Source organism: Argentina silus, assembly GCF_951799395.1.
Source record: "Argentina silus genome assembly, chromosome: 11".
Lineage (NCBI taxonomy): Eukaryota > Metazoa > Chordata > Actinopteri > Argentiniformes > Argentinidae > Argentina > Argentina silus.
In genome coordinates, this window is record NC_139665.1 from 10,389,814 (window position 1) to 10,410,007 (window position 20,194).

The 20,194-nt window shown below is 41.2% G+C and overlaps 1 protein-coding gene across 1 annotated transcript; it reads right to left on the reverse strand.

Annotated features, from left to right (window-relative positions):
• Positions 1 to 15,003: 15,003 nt before the first annotated feature.
• LOC310811888 (proteasome subunit alpha type-4) lies at positions 15,004 to 19,105 on the reverse strand. The gene is made up of 9 exons (XM_083680228.1): positions 19,035 to 19,105; positions 18,529 to 18,555; positions 18,366 to 18,408; positions 17,845 to 18,007; positions 17,457 to 17,534; positions 17,087 to 17,175; positions 16,522 to 16,652; positions 15,543 to 15,666; positions 15,004 to 15,269 (listed from the first exon to the last, which is right to left on the reverse strand). Exons 2-9 carry the CDS (start codon positions 18,529 to 18,531, stop codon positions 15,115 to 15,117), a joined length of 786 nt encoding a protein of 261 aa, XP_083536354.1. The 5' UTR covers positions 18,532 to 18,555; positions 19,035 to 19,105; the 3' UTR covers positions 15,004 to 15,114.
• Positions 19,106 to 20,194: the final 1,089 nt, after the last annotated feature.

Below are 20,194 nucleotides of genomic sequence, written 5' to 3' on the forward strand. Positions count from 1 at the left end.
GAGCTCAAATCTCCAAGGGGAGGCAGTTTCCTGACTTTGTATAGCAACACAATCAGAAAAAAAGACTGGGCAGACGCACCATGGAAATATTCACCTCTTTTGCAACCGTTTGACCTAATGCCTTTTTGTACAGAATACTTCTAAATATAGAAACGCCTTGTTTACTTCATCATGTATACTTTAACAATGTTTATTGTACATCTGGGAGTTACGTGTTATATATAGGTCATATAAATCTCAGGGGGTTGGATATTTATACGTAGACGTTCACTGTCAGAGTGCCAAACAAGACACTTAAACCAATGGAGAGGGTTTCTATGACAAAGTGCAAACTGAGAGGTGATTCTGTTTTCAGAAATATCATGTCTAATGTCATTCAAGTGGTGGCTGTTGTATCATAAGTTTACTAAACGGTGCCATACATTATCACCCTATCAACAGCTGCTATTTAAGAGACAGTGGCTGATGGTTAATTTTTTGAGCTTATGATGGGTGTGATTCTGTTTGATTAATAATTCACATATTTAACAAGTTGTAACAATTGTTACTCTGCTTCCATGACGTTACTTATGTTTTGTCCTATAGAGTGCAAATAAGTGTACATTCTAATTGAGTCATTTCTCACTCACTCTTCAGGAGTGCTCCTTTAATTATGTGGTAAGATAACATTTAAAAAAAAAAAAAAAAAGAATATATATAGGCTCCACCATTCGCCAACACGCACTGCAAATGCATTTGTTGTTACTGTTTTCCTCAATCAGTTATACATCTCAAATATTATTACATTTTGAGGGTGAGATTAGATTTACATAATCTTATGTCAATGGATTTTTATAGGAAATCTGTGTTCAATGACTGAGTTCCTGACTGTGTACAGTATGAGAAGGTATTTCCAGGGTGTGTGTATGTGTGTGTGTGTGTGTGTGTGTGTGTGTGTGTGCGTGCGTGCGTGCGTGCGTGCATGCTTGTGTGTGCGTGCATTGGGATCCATAGGCCCTGCTTTTAGCAGTCCTCCAAGGATTTCCAGCTCATTGCACCTCTTTCTCAACACTCCATTCTTCAGCCTCATGACTTTTGCAAAAGTTGAAAATACTTTCTCCTGTATGTTTGGTCTATTCTAGAAGTTGAAAAATAAATTGGATAAGAACTACCGCAGCTTCTTGTTATGGAAAGAATGCGAGGGGGATACACACTTACACAGAGATAAGACCACATGGTCTTGAATCGATAGCTATAGTATGGTTCATGGTTCAACACTGCACTGATCCCTCGCTGGGAATGCATTCGGCATACATTCCGCTCCACTTGTCATTTTATCAGGCCAATAAATAAAATATTGACTGTACTGCTGACTGATCATGTCTTTATTAAACGGCGAGGGTAAGAAGAATGCCCTAAACTGATCCACAAGCAAAACCTGCTGACAATGTACTATAGTCAGACCTAGTCTTTAAGAAAGAAAAGAAGATGGTGCCTCTATGTTTTCCATTCACTTGAGACAGAGGACTGTAAGGGGGTCTCATGGTTATGATGAGCTCTGATGTAAGTAACAGAATGTGGACTCATTTCAACATCATTTTTTAATACTGATTAGGCCTAGTTCTTGGGTGAGTGATCCCTTGATAAGACTGGGAGTGAATAGAAATCCCTTAACATTGGCTCCATCCTTTCCTTTGAGCGAGTCCACCATCTAGGTTGCTATAAGATGGGGTCTATTTGGGGTCGATTTGAATCATCAAGATTCACTCTTACAGATCCCAACACATTGGCTAAAAGCAAAAATGAAGCAATTCGTCCAGATATGTCAACGCCATACTCATAGCCAAAGATAGCCTAACGTCGAAGCACTGCATAACCATATCTTATTCATGCCCTCCTGACTTAAAGGGACATGGACAACAAACCACAAAAGTTGTTTAAATGATGAGCTCTGAGCTAAATCCAAGCATCTAACTGTTCCCTGTCAGCATTACCCCAGGTGCTTTACATAATTGAGTGCTGAACTTTTAGAGTAAAAATCATAGAGAGAAGTTTTCTTTCAAATAAAGCCTTCCTCATGTGGAACATCTTAGATATCTATGGTGCTGCTTCCCAAATGGTGAGTCTCAGGACCCAGTAATGGGCCCCTGCAGAGGCTGTCTAAAAGCTGAGGGGTCACAGCATCAAAAAGTTGGGGAATTACTTTTAGGACTTTTAGAATCAGCTCTGATCTCATGAATTCCCCCTCAGTCTGAGTTGTTTTGTAGACCAAAACCTATGCACATACACTACATAATTCAGCAAGCTTGATAATTGCTACTGTATTGCAATTAGAGGGTAAACTCTAATTAGAGATTGAAATGTTGTTGTTGGAAGAGGGAAAGAAGTTTAGTAAAAAAAAAAAAGACTGATTCTAATAATTATGCTACTTCAAGCAGCAAGTGAGCTTTATCTCCTTATGTTTCTTCTCTGTTGATGAAGAGCTGACACAAAGCCTGAGTGTATTCTGTAGTTCAGAGGCTCTTGATGAGCTTCATGTTTTATTTGCGGAAAGCGGCCCCATTGTCCCATAAGTCACCTCTCACAGCTCTCCTCCTCTGCACGCCACACTGGGCCTGTCCTATCGTGTTAGCGTCACCCGCCGCTAAAGCACTTAGCTTGTGTTCCCCGTGTCCTCTGTGGTTGAGAGAAACATCTATTTGGAAGTCCAAGGAAACTTTGAAGTCTGTGCCCACACACAGGAGTGTGCCATACAGTATCCCTTTAAGATGTCTTCATGAGAGTTTGTTTTATCAGTGATCCTCTCTAGAAAAATGTAGTGTTGTTCAACTGTAAAATGATTTGTTATCAGGAGGATGAAAAGGGACACATTCTTTGTGAAAAATGTGAATGTTCTCTTCAGTTTATTTGCAGTCATTGTTCTGTAACACAGTGAGTCAATCAATCATTAATAGTTGACTGATTCTGTTCTTGCCCCACCTACTATACAGTAGCTCTTTGTAGGCTAGGTGTACTGTAGCTTCCACCATATTGCTGACACCTATCTAATCCTTTCAGATCTACGGCCAGGCAGTCAAGAGGGAGGACAGCAGGAGAGCTGATACATTACACTCCTGGTTTCTGTCCCTTACTGATGATATGTGGCTAGAGAATATACACCTGCTCTGTCATTTCTCTTTGGTAGTTTGACCTGGGCTTGGAATTAGGTCTAACGATGAAGGGAAAGAGGACAAGGAGGAAGAATGCAACTATTGAGATGCTGCCATAACCTCTAGATTCTTAGGTCACTCACTGTCTGTTCATTTGTGGGATTGACTGACAGCACTGGCTTCTCCTCAGTGATGGCAGCTCCCAAAGCAGATAACATCTAACAAGGGTTAACTGTCTAACCTTAACCGATGATAGAATCTCTTAGCCCACCACGGCCTGTATTTTCAATTATACTTGTTAATTATTCCATCAGAGTTACCGCAAGTGGTTAAGAAAGACTGAGAAAAGTGGGTCTCACTCAATCCCTTAAACAACCTCTCATTTTAGTTTGGAGCTCTCACCTGCAAAGATAAGAAGAGTGATGTTCTAAAAGAGTGTAAATGGTGACTTGATGTTATGAAATGGCTTACATGTATGTATCACAAGGCTAGCATTTAAGATCAAACATTGGTATGATTGTTTGGCTTCTCCATCGATACAGTGCCCAGCTGTGGCAGGTCCACGTCACAGTTGAGTGATTCCAACGGTCTTTGACATTTTGGTTGTCACTCACATCTTAGGACACACAAACATCCACTAAGTCAATGTAACTTCAGGTCATTGCCTCCACACCACTTCTCAAACCCTTGTTGTGTTTTCCCCAATGACAACAAAGCCACTGCCAGGATAGACAGTGTTTATTGTTTTATACAGAACATAATACAATAACTTTCAGTTGAAATATGGCAAGCAAGTTTGTCGCAATCTAGCTCTCTCTAAGCAACAGTATCAGATTTAGAAGACTACTGTAAGTGTATCCGAATATGTAGTGAACAAAAAAGAAACTGAAAAAGAAATCTCTCACATGTTTCTTTCTATTATTCGTTCAACCTTCTGGCAAGGACCTTGGAGAAAGGACAGGATCAGAGGAGCAGAGATTATGCTGTTCTTTCGTTTACATTCACACACACAATAAGAAACTAAAATGGATACTAATGTCATAGGTTGTCTTCGCCACTGATACCAGTTCGTAGATAATCTGAAACAGACAGCTACAAGTACATAAGTGTATCTGAATTATAGTTGCTACTGTAGAGAACATGTCATGATTTTGATTATACACACAGTGTTCTGCAAAGCTTGATATACCATTACTAGGAAACATAATTGACACACTTTTTTCTTTGGTAATATGATAGAATATTATTCAACCATCGTTCTCAAGCCTTTGTTTGTCTCATGGGCTATCGAATGCTCCCACCTGGGAAGATGGAAAGAGTGGAAAATCCCAAGAACACAGGAAATGCCAAAGATGACAACAATCTATCCACTGGGATGGCTAAAAATAGGGGTAGTTCTCATGAAACAGTGGACAAAATGGGAAAGGATAAGCTGAATAGCAAAAATATAATGTAAATGTACATATACAGTACATTCTATAAATTAGTTTTGGGGAGCTGACACTGGACTTTTAGATTAAACCATTTCGACCAAACTGGAGGGAGTTTCTCTGGTATCAGCAAAACAAATACTTTTCATTGAAAAGAAAAAGAAAGAAAATCCTCTTTTCATTCTGCAACTCTCCACTTCCTGTATATGGAACATGGACACAGAGGGTTCTGCTAAAAACTAAAGGGCAACATATTCCCAGAAAAGAGAGAGAGAAAGGGGGGCGGGATTGGGGGCAGATGAATGGAGAAGTTGTCAAAGAAAAAAAACTATTGAGTGATTATTGGTCTCTGGAACATAAACCAGAAATAGCCTATAAACTGGACCGAGCCTGATTGACAAATCTGTTTGGTTTAACCAATTCCATTGTGACGTACCATTGTCATGGTACATGTTTGGCAAAGCAACACACACAACAGAGGAGGTGGCTAAATCACTAACAGATCTGATGACCTGGCAGCACTGGATCTCAGTGTGACTGAAGGAGTTCAAACACGGGTCTCCTGCATGCCTTCAGACTGTGTTAGCCAAGCGAGATAAAGCCTTGGTATTGACTTAGGGGAGCAAGACAAAGAGGAGATGTCTCATACAGTATGATAATTGAGTAGATTTTAATCATGTCTCTGTGGCCTCCCTCAAATTCATAGGCATTGAGTTTATCTTTGGTGATCCCTCTCAACCTCAAGTAATCTGCAAAACACAAATAATGCCCCTGATTTACATCAATCTTTCCAGCAACCAAGCAAGAGAACTTCAATGTACACAGTGGAAAACTTTTGATGGGCCTCTGGCTCCTTTGGGGACCCCTAATTAGGGTCCACTGCGGTGTGATGTCATCATGTTTATGTAAAAAAAGCGAGCATCGGCCAGTGCAACCAGGACTGGAATGGAATTTCAAAGACAGGAAGGCCTTTCGATAACAATCACACCAGCCCTGCGATTGAAACGCCCTCAGACCGGGAAACATTCCCCAAGGGTTCTAAAGGGGCAGAAAGTCCATAGTTGGATGAACAAGTAGACTTTACTTGTCTATGAACTTTTACTACAACAATAACTACTGAACATACGCTACACAACTGCATGGGACACTCAGTGATACCTGGTAAACGATGTCAATTTCTCAAAGGGACCACGTCAGATGTGTTTTGGTGGTAGCCATGACTACCTCCACTTATTAGATTAGCAGAGTGTTTGTGCTGGCATCATTCCTGCCAGTCGTGTAAAAGAGACAGGAGGTAAATTATCTTATCAATGAAACGTGCGATTGCCATCTATGTGTCACAGAGGGAGCTGGTTCCCAGGCCATGTATGGCCGTCTCTGTGTGATGTGTTGTCACGTGGCTGATGGATATTTCACTTTTCCCAAACTAATTTTGTTTTCTCAAGTAAGTCCAATCACTCCTCTGTAGATCAGTGTCTTAGGGTTAGATTTATAGCTAATGAAATGTGTTCTTTCACAGAACATTCTACATCTTCACACACTTGTGTTCTCTCTCTCTTTTAGGATCTAAGTTTCTCGACAGTAAATAACAAGAACTGGGCCAGCTTGAACCAAAACATATTTTCTTGTGAACAAATGTTGAAACAATTCGTCTTTGAAACGTTAGCATTAACTAATCTGTTTTGTTTGATAGATTTTCCCTGCAGTGTATAGACAATATGACAATACACAGGATAGTCAACCAAGATAATTATCATACCCGAACATCTCTGTTCCTCTTCTTACTTCAACTTGTTTACGTAGTCTTGCAGAGAGGCTTTTTACGAGTTTGACTGGTGCCATATTACATTTAAAAGCTCTCAAACACTGCTCTATTACAAGTGTAGAGTACTCAGAGTCCTGTGTTAGTGTTGGTGTTGTGTCATAGAACATAAATCAAAGAACCTGAACCCAAACATATCATTAACTCTCAACCTCCTGCTCTCTATTTCACAGAAACCAGCCATGTTCTTGACGAATGGACTATAACAAGGAGCCTAATAGTGGCCGGACACAGCCTTGTCTCACACAAGAGGGAGTAAATCAATCTACTTCAAATAAACATTCTCCTCTTCAGCCACTAACTCACCTTGAAATCTGTATTCACTGTCGGTTGAGATTTGTCTTTACCCACTTAGTTACAATGTTACAATTTGACAGCAGTGTATCAGCTTAGATACGTTAACATGCCAAATCTGACACGATTCAAGGATGTCCTTGGACAAATATGAATATGATTTTGTCCTCCAAAATCTGGACGTCATATGAGAAGTACAATACATCCTCCACTCCAGCTATAAATAGCTCTCAAACTCTGTTTACAGCTAAAATCAATATTATCTAGGATTGTCATCATGTTGTTACTATTTGGGAAACATAAAGACGTCCAGCTGTCATTAAATGAGGATAAAGTACTTGAGTTGTTGCCGTCACAAAAGAACACTGAATTTTAGTATCTCAATTTAGGGCTCTGAACCACTCAGCAGAACTAACACCATAGACCCAGTGAGCAGAACTAATCTCATCAAATATTAAACCTGGCTAGGAGACTGGTTCATTGGTGCAGGATTCCTCTGGGATTCTCTGCAGACTGAGAGAATAGGGAAAGCTGTGGGATTATGGGACACTGTGTGCACAGGAAGTGAACCATAGAGAAGCCATTTTGAAACAGTACATACATACAGTAAGAGTCCCAATGTAAAAGGTACAACAATGTGTCCTTTCAACAATTCCACTATAGAATGATATACATGCAATACCAACTACTTCATGTTGCTGATACAGAAAGTCAGAGACTAAGAGAAGGCCTCTTGTCAGACAGTCAGTGCATTGCCAAGCTCCAATTAGACCGAGGCCAACATGGCCTATTTTATTAGTTGACAGAACATAAGCAAAGCTAAATAATGCAGAGACCAGTTTAAAAGATTTCTTAGAAATGAAAAAAAAAAAACACATGAACGAAACCTTGGAACAACCCCATCCTAACACTCCCCAAAGTAAAACATGACATTGGTAGTCTACCACTCAACTGGTATTCCACATAAGTTAACCTGAAGTTTGGAAATTGAGTTTTATTTACAGAGGGGGAGTTTCAGCAGAGCAGGTGGAGGTTTAAGGGCAGCAGTGGGGGGAGGCGGGGGGGGGGTAGTTATGGGGAGGGTAAGTAGGAGTAGGGAACATTCCAGAGGCAAAGTGAAGTGCATTACCCAGGGGCGCCCGATGGACTGGCACATTACACCCACCACCCCCCCAACCCGCCCCCTCTGTCACCTCCCGTCAGCTCCACTGCAGCTGAGGCTTACTTAGCAGGATGAATATTTCATACCCACCTTCCCCCCTTGCATAGGCCTGTCGTGGCGCGTTCACTCTGACAACTCAAGCAAACTCTACTTTTGCCCATAAGAGGATGCTGACGTTTGCATTATTCAGGTGCCACCCACTGTGCTAAGCGCGGTGCCCGTTTCTTATCAAAAATGTAACGAAAGAGTTTCTGGGGGGTTTTAAGGGGGGGATGGATGGAAGATAGAGCTGGTTGAGACAGTGGATATGGGTGTGGCCCAAAGTGACTCCGTCAGGAACTTTCCAGGCTACTCGGATGCTGACATGTCCCAGATACATGGTAACATGCGTGATTGCTCGCATACTGTACATGCGTACAGGAAAGAGACATTGGTTAACTGGAGCAAGCTAATCTAGCTCTGTTTCAGTCCTCACCACTGCGCTGCTCAAGATGCTATGGTATCAACATGTTATATTATCAACAGTAATAAGACTAAACGTACTCATTCAAATCATTGCTACTTTATTTGCCTGTGTGTGAATATCGAATATAGTTCATATAGATCTGAATGTTTATTAAGAAGACGTGATGAATGGAGAACAAAAGCCCCATTGATAGCCACGGGCCCCCGCCAGACATGACAGCTGTAAGTTGGACAGTTCAAGGTGAAAGAGACTGTTAGGAGAGTCAGAACTGAAGGGAGGTGCAAGGAACACCTGCTATACAGCAGCATGAAAAAGTGTCTTCATTCAGCCCAGTCCATAATGGTGCAGTGAATTTTTGGGCATACCTAGTTGTTGACACCAACTCCTTCAGCATTTGCTTAACTTGACATATGAGCTGCTTGTTAATCATATTTCGTATTGCCTTTTCAGTTCAACCAGCATTATAGATCCACAAAAACAATATACAACAACATTAAAGACAGCACTCACCAATCATCCACACACATTCCACAAGTTAACATTGACAAATCACTACCCTTCACCTCGTCACCCAACCCTTAAGATACGCATTGGAATAAATCCAGGCATAATCAGACTTTGATTTGTTCTCTGACAGTCTACATAACATCAGCTTATGAGCTGTGGTTTCTTACATGAAATCTGTCTATTCTTTCAGTTTGGGTCTGATAACCAAACCCTAACCCTAACCCTACACTCTTAGAAAAAAAGGTTCTCCATACAGTAGTACCAAAAAAGGGTTATTTATTTGTCCCTGTCAGGGAACCCTTTTTGGTGCTTTGTAGAACACTTTTATAATGTTTTTATCCCCTACAGGAAGAGGAGTGATGCACCAACACACAGTAGACTTGGAGAAAACAAAATGGCTGTGTAAACAGTGATGTTTACGTTTGTCCTGTTCTGGCAATTAAGATGTTTTAAGATAAAATGTTTTCCTTCTTCAACTCAAGAGTTGTATCAACCCCGCATTAGACCTTTAAAGTTTAACATTGAGTCACCACCACCACTGAGGCCCTGAGACAAAGTATAATTTACAATAGAAAAAAGGTTACAGTATTCAGATGAAAGGGGTTCTATGTAGAACCCTTTTGCCTCAGATCGAAATTAAAAGAGTTCTAAGTAGAACCCTACTCTTCCACCAAGAACCCTTTTGAAACCCTTTTTTCTAAGAGTGTAACCTTAACCTTAACCCTAACCCAATTTGAACTAATATCCGAAATTCTACATCAGTTTGTTGGTCAGTCGTCTCCTCTGCGTTGTTCCTGAGTAAGGAGAGGGATGATTGTGATTCTTCCCAATGGTGTCAAGGGGCCACGTCTGGGAAGTGCTTGCTCGAGAGTTGTGGAGCGGGAGTGTTATTCTTGTGTAAACAAACTAACCTTAGCTTAAATTAAATGTTTTCATTAGCCTTTGGACAATAAGCCCTCTATTGAGTTATGTATACCAACTATGTAATTACTATTTATTAACTATTTGATAACTACGAGATGAGATGGCAAACATTACAGAGTGGCAGACATTACTTTCATTTGTTCTTATTTTCTGTCCGGCACCTGATTATTGGACGTGCGTAGTTTTCCTTTTTCCAGTAACATGAGCGAGACTTATAAAGACTCCACTTTTAATGGAAAATAATAATTATCAATATTGCCAAAACGATCAATCAGCGATTGATGTCAAAATAGAAAAATAGTATTGCTCTGTCTAATGGATGGTGATTTATGATTAGCCCATTCTTAAAAACAAACTTAACACTATTCATAAACAGTTCAATAACTATTTGGTCCAGTTTTCTGCCCTAGCAAAAAAGACAAGAACAGAGTACCTCTCTTCATCCTCTCATGGTCCTACAAGGGAAAGTCTACCATACAATGCAACCTGTCATCCTGTGCCAACAGAAACAATAGGGTAATACATCTCCATACTAGGTCATGTTTTGGGGGCTCATAATTACTTTTCACTCCAACGAGAATCATACGTCCATTTATGGTGATCCTATGGTGAGTCAAAACAGGGATGTCTGTGATGTAAACACTATTGTAATGGCATGCCACAGTGTACTCTTTAATTCTACCAAAATTACAGTCATGAATTTGAGTGTTTTTTTAAATTCAGGACACTCAGCTAGGTTAGGACCTTTAGACAAGACTGCATGCATGAGGGAGGCCTTTATCTTGGTATCCATTCCATGAAATAGTATTGGTAACTTATTGGAGGATTTAGAAAAGAAGTATGTTATCTGATACTGTGTGTCTGTTATTCAGTCCCTGTGTCAACAAGCACTTCCTGTAGAGTGAACACATCTTTATTTTTCTGGACACATCTTTGTTTCTCTATGTGGGGAGTCAGTAGCATTGTGTTACTGGTCCTGTGAGACCTATAGAAGAAACTGTAATTATCATGCTACTGTAATGGAAAACTGTTTGACTTGTAATACTGTATGAGAACCTAAACAGACTTTAAAGGTTATTTCAGAGATGTGGCGAGTAGTTAGTTAAACAGTTTGTTTAATTTGCTGAAAGCTGCTCTGGCTTATCATACTGCGGCAGCAATTAAATGTAATCGTTTACATACCAAATTGACTGCCTAGTTTCACACAAAAAAGAGAATCAATATATATGCTCTGTTCAGAATGCATACATTTTAAGTTTGAAAAAAACGTGCATTTACCACGACTATGGCATCTTATAAATAACCACTATAATTTCTATATATAGGACGTTACTATTGATGGGTCTCAGTAGAAGGAAATAGAGAAAATATATATTGACTAGCATGCCATGTTCCTCTCCCTTGGCCAGTGTGTATCTCATGTGGTCTTCTACAGAGTAAACCATCTCTGACCTGCCATCAGTGATTTGTGGACACAGCTCTCCAGATCAGTGCAGGGATCAGGATCAAGGGCTCTGGAATGGCAACAGTCCTCTCTCATGTTTAGCCTCAAAAGCTAACGGTTGTTTTTCCCCTTGAGGATAGGAGGAGAGAAAGATAGAGGAAAAGACGACAGAGTAGAAAAAGGACAGGACTCCCCCTGGGCCATGCTCTCCTATCTCCCTCTCCTCTTTTTTTCCTCTTATTCTTCCTCCTCCTCCTCCCATGCTAGCAGAACTAGCGCAACGTCTGTCTCTTGTTTGGATAAGTTAGTGCAGGGAGACAGCTCTGGCGCTGATGTATACCACCTGCCTTGGCCTCCTCGTGACCTCGTCCTCCAGCTCCCACAGCAGAGACATTCCAGTGCCTTTCTGGGCCAGTGTTTACACTGTTACAGATTACCCAGCTCTCTCCTCTCTCTCTGCTTCATCACAGTGGACAGCAGTATGGGCCTCCACCCCCCCCCCCCCCCCCACCACCCCCCTCTATCCCTTCTTCTTCCTCCTCTCTCTGTCTCTCTCTCTGTCTGCTTCATCATGGTGGAAAGCAATACCCACCTTTCTCAACTCTATTTCTCTGTCTCTAAAGGTTTCACCTTCTCTGTCTTCTTCACCACAGTAGATGGGATTCGGTCCCCTTTGCTATCTCTTTCTCTCCCTCTCTCTGCTCACCCTTTTCAGGGTGGGAGGCCTAGGGGGCAACTCCTCAACTGCTACAGCTGCCAAGATCCTCCCACTTTTAGCTAGGCCTGGACCGAGGAGTCAACACAACAAGAGCTCATGCTAACAGCAATGACCTTATTTCTGCTGCCCTTACAAAGAATACATACTGTTGATCCATTGAAAATAACCAGGAAACTGGTAGTTGGAGTGTTGGAATATCACAACATGCTGCTTGGAGGATTGAAATAGTTAATAGAAATGTAAAGACAGCTCCCTCTCATTGTATCTCCCTTCAAAAATGATTTGAGGAAAATCATGTAAATTGCGATATGGTAGGCACAGTCCTACCTGTCTTTAGATCCTAACATAAGTTAGCATGGTGGTGGCCTTTTGGACAGTGTGTCTTCATGTGTGGTAGCCACAACAGCTGGTATCAGTCCAGACTAAATTGGTAGTCTGCAATTCAGTCTCCATTACTGACCACACACTGATGGGAGCCCCAGCTTTCAGATGCCTGGTCACTGTCAGAGAGGCACCACCTGCTGTTTGACTCATTACTGGGGCACAGAGGTTTGGGACCTACTCAACTAACCATGAACAACTCTTGGACCTTAATTACAGCCTATTGAATAGGATAAATTGCTACACATCTACACCTCTCCTCAGAAAGTCAGAATATAGTATGCAGTAGAACACACAAGGGGTTAAATTGGGATTTTGTAGATAGGGGTTGCAACTGTCCCTAACATTGTCTGCTTTCCCATGTGTTTGTATAGAAATCGATTCAACTTTCACTGACTATGACATCCCCATCCTGTAATATTGGAACTTAAATCTATTAGACTTAAATCTAATCCCTTAAAGTCCACATATACACCATTGAATAAACTAACCAAGGACGTGCACAGACTTATGGAAGGGCAGGTGCTTTTTCCCCAAAAAAGGGCACAAGGGTGATGTGCTGAGATGCGAATAATCCCATGTGAACATCCAGGAGGGCACTTTGTGAGTGGCAGGGCAAAGGGGCAGGCTTCTCGCCCCCATTCGCCGCACCCTGTGCACATCCCTGAAACTAAAACTAACAGTCTCAATTCACCTATTCATGTATAATAGTAGAGCCATCACAAATCATATCATAGTTCGTTAAACTGGGGTGTGAGAGTCTCAAGTTTGCTCATGTAAGAAACACACACAGCTTTCATAATCATTTCTTTGTTACTCCTTACATTTCAGTTTTTCACCCTTCTCCACAAGGAAGTGCCGTGGATTGTCCTACGTGACATAACAGAGAACAGCTACATAGCTATGATGTGACAGCACCACCAAGTGGCGAAAGAAAATAACTTAAAGGCACTCTTACATCGACACTGAATGCCAAGGATAAGGAAAGACTAATCAAAGGTGTACTAGACTGACCTTTGTCAGTTTGCTAAGTGGCAGGGCTCCGGGCAGGTATAGATAACATACCATTTGTATAAAAAAAACAACCTAAGACTGGGATAACACCATTTCCCCCTTACCACCCATGAATGTGTCCCTTCCACAAATGGAAGACCATTTACATACCGACCACATTATATTTAAACACTGGTCTCTGTTAACTAATGTATCACAATGCTATTAACATATAACAAATAACAAAATCAACAATATGACAAGAAAGGGCAGCAGTGATATTAATGACAAATGTGACCGCTGTGTATATAACACTGAACAATCTAACAGAGAACTTTAAATCTTGACAAGAAGACAGGAAGTGATATATCAAGACACTCCCCAGAGGACCTCTTGAGAAAATGTTGATACAGATACAGCTAACATGCAGGAGCCTGTACATATCCTGTACATATCATATCCTGTAAGTATCACACTTCAAGGGTGGGTGGGGTGACACTGGTTTCCTCACCATCATGTGTTCTTCCCAACATGTATATGGATAATCTTCCAACTACATTGGTCCCTTACCATTTTTCTCATGGCTTGGTGAGGTTTGAGATCAGCGTCAGTAAAGGGCTGCTTTTTGATCGATTCAGTTTTTTTTCCTGTGAAAGCAGAATAGAGTCCAATCCCTCCCATCATCTCAACTACTGTACTGGATCAAACCTATCAAAGCATTTTAGGTTGACAACACAATGCTTTACATCACCCAATATTCTTTCGTAGCTTATTTCCCATTCTATTTCCCATTCTTTGTTGTTCTCTCCTGTCAAGTCTGGTCAGGTTGGTGATTGATATGCAAAAGAGATAAGGAAAGGACCTATTTTAGCCTACTGGGACGGGACCTTTCTCCATCCCTGCACTTCTCATACCTGTTGTTGTGCTTCATGCTCTCAATGTCACTGTTGTAATTGAGTCCTAAATGCTACAGTATAGCTCAAATGCAGGACTTGCCCCCTTAGGATCTTTAGCCCATAATAGAACAGAGATTATCGTATTAGCTGGCTGCGTTCTTGACCTCTTGTATGTTGTCACTTGTTACAGCTTCTATTGCAAGTGGGACACTCGGTGCTAAAGTTGATCAACTTTATCCTTTTTGGACGGGGCAGGAAGATTCTCACAATATGAAAAATATGAACTAATGATGAAACATATTTTCCCATTTTACTGGAACCTAGATGTCTATATGATACAGTACTGTTGCAGAGTATGACAATGAGATGGTGTAGCATAAAATGACACCCGACAGTGGCTGATGTGTATAATTCCATGGACAAGACAATTCAACAAAGTCTGAGCGCAGCTCAATGAGAAGGCACATCTAATGATGTGACAGGACAAAGGACAGGAGGGAATATTGTTCAGCCAAGATAAATTCACTGGAAAATATCATAACATTAAAAGCACATTGGAATTCTGAAACAATGTAAATAAACTGTGACCCTTTCCATGCCAATTATGTGGGGGTTATCACATTTTCTGGACACAGCACAACAGTATGTGCCTTTGGAAGGATGTAGTTGTCACAACATAGTAAAATCTGAAAGGATGGCCTGTAATATGATGGATGTAATATGTATTCCCAATTATGTGAAAAAATAACATGACCATCAATATCCAATATTAGTCATTCACTGAAACCAGGAATACATGGAAAGCAATGACAAAGTAATGACAGATTCATCGAGTACATTGGTTTAAAAACTTTCAAGGTTTTTTTAATTAAAAAGACAAACATCATATTCTCAACACGTTACAGGGTTTTGTTGATGAAACTATGAAATTCAAAAATACATTAAGTGCTCATTTATCCTTCTCCTTCTGTTCTTTCTCTTTCTTGTCCTTCTCTGCCTTGGCCTCTTCTGCCTCGTGTCGTTTGATCAGCTCTTCCACCTCCTTCTGTTTCAGAACCTTGATCTTGGTCTTCCCGTCTTCCCTCGTCAGGGTGGCGATCTCCACTGGGAAGTTCAAAGTTCAAAGGACATATGAGACAAACATTCTGTAGCCCCACTCCTTTTGACTGCTCTACAGGCCTGCTGCTTGGATAACACACTGTGTATAATACTGCTAATGTATGGTGTAATGCGTAGGTGGCCAGTATTACGTGCCGAATGCGGCATTAACCAAGCAAACCCGATACCACCACACACACACACACACACACACACACACACACACACACGAGGGCCAATTGTCACTTTTCAAATGGTAGTGTACTGTATTAACCTCACCTTTCTCTGCTGACAGCTTGCTGACGTCCATGGTCTTGTTCAGTACTTTTACGGCCAATGCCAGGGCAGAGGACAGCGTCATGTCGCCCTCCTTGAAATCTTGTTTCAACATGGACACTGCTGCCTGATGTGGGGGGTTGGGGGAAGACAGAGGAAACTCATGGTCAGCTAGTTTATGAAACATAATATATATATTTTTTTTTTAATATATGTTTTTAGGGCATTTCTGCTTTATTGGGATAGAGACAGTAGAGATTGACAGGAAGGATGGGTGAGAGAGAGGAGGGATGACATGCAAGGTCGAGGGTCGGAATCGAACCAGGAACCTTGCGATTATGTTGTATGCGCATTAGTGTGCTACGCCACAAAGCGCCCCCACGAAACATAATATTTTGACAAAAGGAAAAGCATCAGCTTTACAATCTCAGTGTTCCTCGTCACAGCGCAGGAGCGCCATCTACAGTTCATTTATCACAAGGTTCCTGGTTCGACCCTTGACCTATCTTGCATGTCATCCCTCTTATTTTATACAATTGATTGTACTAGACATGTTGCCTGGCAACCCATCCTGAACTTGATTACGCTGAACTAATTCAGTCTGGATCAGCTATCGTGACTAAGTCACACTTGAGGGGTGTTAGACAAAAATAAATTCATCAGCAAATTGGATTGGTTAGGGTCAGTCATAGCATCAAAGCCTTTGACGTTAGTGAGACCAACCCATCAGGACGCTGATCGGCAAGAATGGACTTCCATTCTAGGAGGCCTCGGGGAGGAAAGTGCATCCAGACTGGAGTCCGTGGAGAATAAAGCTAGACGGCGGAGCGATTCTAGGATGGGTCACCAGGCGACTAGTCATGATATTGTTAAACACTCTTTGGGATTGTCACTGTGGTAAGAGTTTAAAGCTACAATGAGTGGAGAAAATGACTTTAGTTGTCAGACAGTCAGTCGTGGTACATTTTGAGAGCAGACTTACTGCACTGTTGTTGCCGATGCAGGTAGCCTTCCAGCCTCCATAGTTTCCACTGGGGTCACTCTGGTACAACTGAAAGCCATAATGTTTGTCCCAGCCCATGTACAACAAAGACACTCCAAATGGCCTCTTCCCTGTAGACACACAAACCACATCAAATAAAACCTTCTTCAACGCAATATAATAATGTAATGTTACACTTAACAATATAGAATTAGTTACAACAGCATCTGGAATTGATGTTTTGTTTTTGTTTGTTTTACAGCTGGACCGCTTATCTCCCACATTTCTGAGAGAAGCAAGGCATTGAGTGGTTATTGTCAACAGGACTATCTACAGTTTACCCTGCACAAACTGTATTCATGTGTTTTTGTACATTTATAATCAGTTTCATGTTTGTAAGCAGGGCTCCTCTGAAAAAGAGACCTTGGTCTCAGTCGGACCTCCGGTGCCTAAAATAAAGGTTTCGTATGACCAGCGGCGAAGAGCGCAGACCTCTGGTCATAGCAGGTTCGACACTCACAGCGCATCTATTGCTTTAGTGGAATCATGCCATGTGGATACACACCTCCAAACTGTGTGTAGGCCTGCTTGATGTCACACAGTGCTGTCACCAACTGCTCACAGGGGATTGGCTCCTGGTACTGCAATAGATACCTATGTAAAAGAAAAATCACATGCTCATCTCATAATCAATTGAGCATGGCCACTTTTCCTGCACCACGGTAAATGGGTTTGCGTGCAAATTGATGAACACATAGTCAGGGACCAGTGCTTTCATTCATGTTCCTCAGACAAACCAGGGCTTCATAATATGCCAATTACTTTAATCTTGTGTAATAGTGATGGCTAGGACACACAGCCTGTGGGACTCAAGGACAAGGATAAAAGATAATTGTCATTAACCACTAGACAGTGAAGGCTCAAACCAAACTTACCTCTGTGCTATTAGTCTCAGCTCATTAGTCAGCACATTAGCATCTGAGGTAATTCCCGCTACACTGCAAGCCATGTCTCTGAAAGATAGAGCACATAACAACAACTTACAGTGCAGTCAATGAATGGCTCACAGTACTGGAACTTAAGACTTCCATTCCAAACCGAAGCTTTATACACCCATATCATCCATTTCAACTTCACCGAAGGGGAAAACTCAGGGCCTGTTTGAATACCTTTAAAATGCATTCCGCCTTTCCTTAAATAAATCACTTCTCCGAAAAAAATTTATTTGTCAAAGCAATGGAGTGGAACGCTTGCTTGGATTGAACAAAGTACATTAGTAGAAAGGGAGGATGCATTGTAAGAAGATGGAACAGGGCGACTCACTCATTGAGCTTGTAGATCTTTTCTGAGAAGAAGACTTCATCCAGCAGTTTGTGGATGTTCCGCCTCTCTGCTGCCAGTAGCACTCCATCATTGGCTAAGATCCCAAGACATGTTCCAGCATGACCAATAGCCTCCATGGCATACTCCACCTGATACAAGCGTCCTGTAATCATAACCATGGCATTAGGTACATTGTTGTTAACAACGAATCTCGACCCCAATACACTTTCAGCGTTCTTACACATTTTCCATTTCAAGATGACAGATATTTCCAGACAAGTGATGCCGAAACAAGTGAGGACACTCATGGTTGTGTTAAATCGCAAGTTCGGGTGAGGCAATACCACAGCACTCCATCTCATTAAATTATATGGAGTGTCGCGTCGGACCTTGTTGCACTTGCTTAAGCAAGCCCACTATTACTAATAACAACAACAATAAAATTATGTAATACGAAGAACAGTAGTGTGTTGCTTCGCAAGCAAACTGATAAGGTGATACTAAGTAAGGATAACACTTGCCTTCAGGTGAGAAAATGGTTGTCCGGGAATCATATCTACGAGACTAGAATAAAAAGAGAGTTATAGTGGTGTTAGATGTGCCCCCCAAAAAGCAGTAACAGTAAAAGTTGCGAGGTATGTATTGGTAAACAGCAGTGAAAACAGATACTGATATGATGCCTACCATGATTCAGCTTTCCTGAGACAAAACCTGCAAAAGAAACACTTCCAAATGTAAATGGTATGATGACCAGTTTGCCCACAATAGAAATAAGTTGTAAGACTTATTTCTACTGTGACTGTTGTTGTAACAGAGTATGACTAGTCATGAAACATGACTTAGCCTAATGGAAATTAACCATTTTAAAATATTATATGATATTATTATATATTATATAGGTGGGTAATCTTGCAACCGCATGAAACAACACAGAGTAGGGTATGCGTGAGGAGGAATTACAAATAGTTTCCTGCAAGGTAATTGAGCACAAGGGAAAGAGAAAGCTGTGTTGTGGCTAGCTTGCTAGCTAGAATAAGAGGATCCTCTAGCTAACCTGCTAGTGCTACACCACACAAGGAGCACATTAGAACCATTTTACACCATTTTTAAACAAACCATACAGAGGATGTGGCCCAATTTAGGACCCTACGCTTTCAGTATTTTATCTCAATGAAACATAAACTACTTACCTTTAGTTAGGAAGCTGGGTGACAAATGTGTAGTTAGCTAGTTTGTTGCTGACACACTGGGAACATAGAGTTCTGGTAGCACTGTCATGTGCTAATAACAGTCTAAAAATACAACAGCGGCACCTGTCTTTCAGGATGGATTAGTACACCGCATACTGTACTTGGTTCGGAACAAACTCGGGTCACATATAAGGGTTTGGAGACTGTGTTAGCTGCCTAGGTAGGTAATCGCTATCTGAAACCACAACTCTGTATTGCTGTTTTTCAGTATTCATAAATGCCAGTGGCAGTGGATGATGTCCACCAAAGTAGTAGCTGCCTCAATAGTAAAAGCTATAACACTAGGGTCAGAGGTGGGGTGTCCATGGTCAGAGTTTTAAAGGTTGAAGTTAGAGATATTTATTTAGTTTGACAAGTTCTGTAGAATCTCTGTATACTCATCCTCCCCATTCAATCCTGCATTGGAATCTCTTCCCCTTTTCATTGCCTCTTTCTAGCTTTCTTTCTTTGCAGTGATCTTCTTCTCCCTTGCCTGTATCTTCCCCCACTCCAGCTGTTTCCTTCCCGATTGTAATAGAGAATAATCTGAACTCTAGACAGCATGCACATTGGCATGCAAAGTATCTTGGCAGTGGTTTGATATCTTGGCTCATCATCATATGTCAATACCATCAATACCTTAAATGTATCACTGAAGTCAATAGCAAAAGAACAATCTAGAATCCATAGTTATACCTCGCCTTCAACTGCGAGGACAACCTCAACGAGCAGAATACAGTACAGTGCGGTGACATTATCGTGATGAATGTCACCGAGATGTCCTGTCACTGAAAACAACTCCATCATCTGTATGCTGTGCTCATTGATAATTAAGGTGTCCTTCTACATTTAGCAATGCAAAGTATTACAGTTATGTCGGGTGTTTTGGGGATGCATACTGTAGATTGTAGTTTTGAACAATTAGCTCTGCCAGCCTGATGATTTAGTGAGAGTTGTATGGGTTTCTGCTTCTTTCTGTTTTGTACATTACTAACAGTGTACTGGTGCGATCAAGGGACAATAGTTTTTTTTCTGATCAAGGCGGACAAAGAGGTTAACACCGTTCAATCAAGAGAGTCTAGTCGAACCTATAGCAGAGGGCTTTGGACACATCCACTCCT

Excerpts from the sequence above, each read along its gene's own strand:
- LOC310811888 (XM_083680228.1), bottom strand. Across the intron at positions 17,535-17,844 it reads AAGATCTACAAGCTCAATGA|AGACATGGCTTGCAGTGTAG; the intron begins GTGAGTCGCCCT and ends TCTATCTTTCAG. Across the intron at positions 17,176-17,456 it reads CTGAGACTAATAGCACAGAG|GTATCTATTGCAGTACCAGG; the intron begins GTAAGTTTGGTT and ends TCTTTTACATAG.